At 48.3% G+C, this 4,780-nt stretch overlaps 1 protein-coding gene across 1 annotated transcript in view; it reads left to right on the top strand.

Annotated features, from left to right (window-relative positions):
• Window positions 1-977: 977 nt before the first annotated feature.
• LOC103759487 (S-adenosyl-L-methionine-dependent tRNA 4-demethylwyosine synthase) overlaps window positions 978-4,780 on the top strand; it is a 93,755-nt gene continuing 89,952 nt past the window's right edge. Inside the window, exons 1-4 of the mRNA XM_029961392.1 lie at window positions 978-1,404; window positions 2,039-2,179; window positions 2,704-2,805; window positions 3,943-4,137. Coding sequence (XP_029817252.1) covers window positions 1,270-1,404; window positions 2,039-2,179; window positions 2,704-2,805; window positions 3,943-4,137 — 573 coding nt within the window. The 5' untranslated portion in view covers window positions 978-1,269. The remainder of the gene's footprint in view (window positions 1,405-2,038; window positions 2,180-2,703; window positions 2,806-3,942; window positions 4,138-4,780) is intronic.

Below are 4,780 nucleotides of genomic sequence, written 5' to 3'. Positions count from 1 at the left end.
GTGTAGGAGTGAGGGTAATAAATGAGGTGGTTATGGAGGGGGGTGAGAGTTCTGTGTGAGGGGCCTGTGGAGAAGGGGGTCAGCACAGAGGAGGGATCAAATGGGCTGGTGCAGGGGGACAGGTTCCTGGGTAGGCACAGGGCTGAGGGATGGGGGGCAGCTCCAGTGGGGGGGTCAGGGAGTGGGTTTTGGGTGCTGTGGAGTAATTGAAGGTGGGACATACAGAGGGTGAGGAGGAGCAAGGTACTTGGGCTGCAGCAAGTTTTTGGAGCCTCCCTTGAGGGGTTGCTTCTGGGGTGGGCTGGCAGCACTGGGGCTGCCCACTGGCAAGTGCTCTTGGCTCATCTCTTTTGGGAGGCTCAGTGTTGCTGCTGGAGGGGGTGATGGACATCCCCTCAAGCCTTTGAGCTGGTAATGTGAGTAACAGCCTAGGGGAAAAGTAGGAGAACAGTTTCCAGCCTCCTTGAAATGCTTGGATTCTGTGCTCTTGTCTGATATTTGTAGAAATGAGGTCTGAGGGGGCTGCAGGTGACAGTAGGAGGGTGTCAGCTGGGTTTCTCACTAAATAAGTGTCACAAACCAGCCCTTTTTAAGCACCTGAATGTTTCCTATGAAATAGGTGTTCACAGGCACCACACAAGCTCGTTCCTGGCTGGGGTGTTCTGTACCTTGAATGTACTGAACCAACTTGTAACACCTCAGTTGTTCCAAGTCAAACTTCACTTGCACCACACAATTCTGAGAAAGTGCTTCCAGTTGAATGCAGGTTTCAGTCTGCCCTTGAAACTCTATTTGTAATCAGTGTAATATCTAATGTGTGTAAGCAAGGGTTGGGTTCAGCAGCAAACTGTGGAGGTGATTCCCCCTTGAACTGGAGCTTTCTAGTTCCAGAGATCTGCACTTGTGTCAAACTAAGGCTGGTATGATCCAGCGGATGTTTCAAAAGGATTTTTTACTTTCAGGCACTTGCACAGCTCAAATATTTTCTGCTTTTCCTTATAACAGAGGTGCCCTATAAAGAAAAAACCCAGAATATCCAGACTCAGAATCTAAAATATTAGCTTGGAGCTCAGCTGATGCACCTGAGGAGGTGACGGCTTCTTGATTCAGTTTTAATGCCTTTTCTTTAGCCAAAACCTGTTTTCTGCAGAGCCTGGGGGGTAGCTGATGCCATGATGAGACTGTGGGGACTGTGTGGTTGTTTTCTGTGTGCTCATTCCATATTCATACTGTCGGAATCTGTGACTTATTCCAGATTTAGATGTCTCAATGGATACGTGGAGCTACTTCCGTACTTGCCTGGCGTCCATATGGCTGCACAGATTTTACATCTACTCTGCTCTTGCTTTGGGGATCAGCCTTTGGATTGTCACTCAGTTCACCACCACCAAAACCAAAAAGAAGGTAACTGAACCTGTCAGCACTTTTGTCTGAGGACACCCCAAAACCCCGTGAGTGGAAGTGAGGAGCTGCTGGGTGAAGGCACCCAATGGTGCAGTGAAATGGGCCCACCCAGAGTTTTGCAAATCCCAAATGCTCTTCATGTGGATATAATGCTCAGTTTGGATTCTTTTATGTTTGAGAGTCACTAAAAGCCCCTGTTGCTCTGATTTTGGAGCAGATCTCAGCTGGACACTTCTCACGTTGTGTCTGTCACTCCAAGGAAATCCCTCTGCTTGTGCCCGGTGTTTTTACCTTTGTGTTTCCAGTGATGGCAATGACAAGGTTGGACTGACTGGTTTTAGGATGGGAGTGGGATTGTGCCGTTCAGGAATTGAAAACCTCCTCCTGCAGGTGGTTGAAGTTCTGCTGCAGGAGTCTGGGAGGCTCAGCTGGATCCTTTTATCTCCCAGATATTGGAGCATGGCCTGGGTCAGGGAAACACTTCCTGCTGTGTTTGTCTGGGTGTGAGAGGAACCCAAATGCTGTTGCATTTGTGCAGTGCTGACAGTCTGGCCACAGGATTTGAATTTTAAATGCTTTTGGTTTGACATCACTTGCAGAGGGGATGGAATTTGACACAGCTCCTGTTTCATAGGGTGAAAAATCCAGTGGGAATCCCACTTCCTCCAAAGGAACAGAAGACAAGCTGGTAAATGGATGTGCCACCCCTCAGGCAGAGGAGGTGTATGTTGCTGGGGTAAAGATCTTCTATGGCTCTCAGACTGGCACAGCAAAGGTATCAGTTACTTTTGTTCCACATCTGTGAAATAGATCTGAAATATCATTGGGATTCAAGTATGTTGCTTGTCTTAAAACACTGCACTGGGTACAAATCTGAGAGTTCATTAGGAGGTTCATTAGCTCATTACAAGTCATTGCCCAACACAAAAGATAAGTGAAAATTCTATAAAAATAACATTTCCCCCCCTCCTTTTAAGTGGGGCCTGCAGGATATTGATTATGAAGCTTCAAGTTTACTCTTACAGTATAATTTTAGTTTGCCAGCAGGTCTTCATAGAAAGAGGTGCTGGTTTTGGTGCTTCCTCAAAAAGAAATGCCATTTGTGTATGGAAATGTAAAGCCATTAAAATTCATGGGAGCCTCAGCCAGTTACTTCATGTTTTTGATGTGAGGAGTTACAGGCCCAGTGTCCAGGTCTCAGGTGTTCTTCCTGTGCTGGGAGAGGTTTTGTGGCTGAGCACAGCAGGGCTGGTGTGGGTTGAAGGAATTGGTAACTTCCTCTATGTTTCTTTTTTCCAGAGATTTGCCAAAGCTCTGGCTGAAGCTGTTACTTCCCTTAATTTGCCTGTGGAAGTCATTAACATGGGAGACTATGACCCAGATGATTGTTTAGCAGAGGAGGTGGGTATGGCATAGATAGGAATAATAAATACAAGTTTTTTCCTGGGATTCTCAAGGCTGTTTTCCTCATTTATTTCTCTCCTGTTCTCCTGGAAATCCTCAAAGCTGTGTGTTGCAAATTGTTTCCCTGCTACAAAAGCAAGTGTAACCCATCAGCCCTCAGCAGAAAATACCAAAATTTTGGAAATTACTGGGAAAGCATCACATAGAACATTTTGAAGCTGACAGTGACCTTGTATGAGCCAGTTCTGTAACTCAGGGGTGACAGTGGCTGCACCAGGTCCCCTGTTCTCTGTGTGCACCTGGGGAAGGGTTTAAAGCCAGAACAAGCAGCTGGTGATGCTTCTGCAGCTTTTATAGGCTTACAAGTTAGAAACTCCTTGTGAGGTGTTTGGAGTAACCCTTGATGGGTTTTTCTTCTGTGAATATTGATAGTTTTAATTAATCCTAACAAAACTTTTTGGTTTTATCTCCCAGTATGTGGGAACTGTGTGTTGGAAGTTCCTGAGGTGGAAGTTTCAGTGTGAGTTGTCAGCACTGGATCCTGCCCCTAACAAACCTGGAAATGGGAGGTTGGGAAGTTTTAGGTCTTTATCCATGGGGGACTTTGTGGTGAAGGAGTCTGTAGTTTTAAATATTTATCCATGGGGGACTGTGGTGAAGGAGTCTGGTCAGGAAGCTGCTGAGTGGGGAAGGAGTAATGGATACAAATTGAAAGAGGGGAAATTTAGTTTAGATATTAGGAAGAAATTGTTTTCCTGTGAGGGTGGTGGAACACTGGCCCAGGTTGCCCAGGGGAGCTTGTGGATGCCCCAACCCTGGAAGTGTTCAAAGCCAGGTTGGATAAAGCCTTGAGCAACCTGGTCTAGTGGGAAGTGTCCCTGCCCATGGCAGGGGGTTGGGACTGGATGATCTTTAAGGTTCATTCCAACTCCTTAACACTGTATGATTCTAGGAAGATGTCCCATTCTGCTCACTGTGTCCCTGTCCAGGGGACAGGTCATTCACCACCACTGGGATTGTCACCTGCACCATCCCATCTTGTCTTTTGGTTCCTTCCAGCTGCCTCTTTTCCTGATGTCAGGGGTTTTTGATAACGCAGTGATCTTGTCTCTCCTGTTGTGTCCCTGTGGGCAGACAACCAGCAGGAGCATCTGTGTGTTCCTGGTGGCCACGTACACGGATGGGCAGCCCCCGGAGAGCGCGGCCTGGTTCTGCAAGTGGCTGGAAGAGGCAGCCAACGACTTCCGCGTCGGGAAAACCCACCTGAAGGGGCTCAGATACGCCGTGTTTGGCCTGGGGAACTCGGTGTATGTGGATCATTACAACACAGTAAGTGTGGCCCCTGTCCTTCCTTCTTGGTTCCTGCTCCTCTGAGAGCCTCAGTTGGATGAACCGCTTCAAAACTGAGCGGTGCTGGTGGATTGGGTGGGAATTGCAGCTGTTGGCAGACTTGAGGGACTGGGTTTAGGGCACAAGTAGAATTACAGGATCATCGAGGTTGGAAAAGACTTCCAAGATCATTGAGTCCAACCTGTGCCCGATGCTAACCCTGTCCCCCAGCCCAGAGCACTGAGTGCCACCTCCAGTTCTTCCTTGGACACCTCCAGGGATGGGGACTCCAAACCTCCCTGGGCAGCCCCTGCCAGTGCCTGACCACCCTTTCCAGGGAGAAATTCCTCCTGATATCCAACCTGACCCTTCCCTTGAGGCTGTTTCCCCTTGTCCACCCTTGACACTGGAGGTGTAAGTGTCCCCCAGGCACTGAGCAGGTTGGGCTGGGTCCATCTCAGCATCATGGTCTGCTGAAACCTCTGAGTGGGGAGGAACCATGGGTGGGGTGCAGTGTTGCAGTCTGACGTTCCTCTGGGGTTTTCCACTTCATGTTTGGGTTATGGTCCTTGACTTCTGGGTTTTACAGCTTTAAGGATGCCAAGATGCAGTGTGAGAAGCTGCAAAGGATGTGCTCAAACCA

Source organism: Manacus vitellinus, unplaced genomic scaffold (assembly GCF_001715985.3).
Source record: "Manacus vitellinus isolate BGI_N305 unplaced genomic scaffold, ASM171598v3 scaffold_32_pilon, whole genome shotgun sequence".
Classification (NCBI taxonomy): domain Eukaryota; kingdom Metazoa; phylum Chordata; class Aves; order Passeriformes; family Pipridae; genus Manacus; species Manacus vitellinus.
The sequence above is the reverse complement of the archived record's forward strand: the minus strand, read 5'-3'. Positions and strand labels throughout refer to the sequence as shown.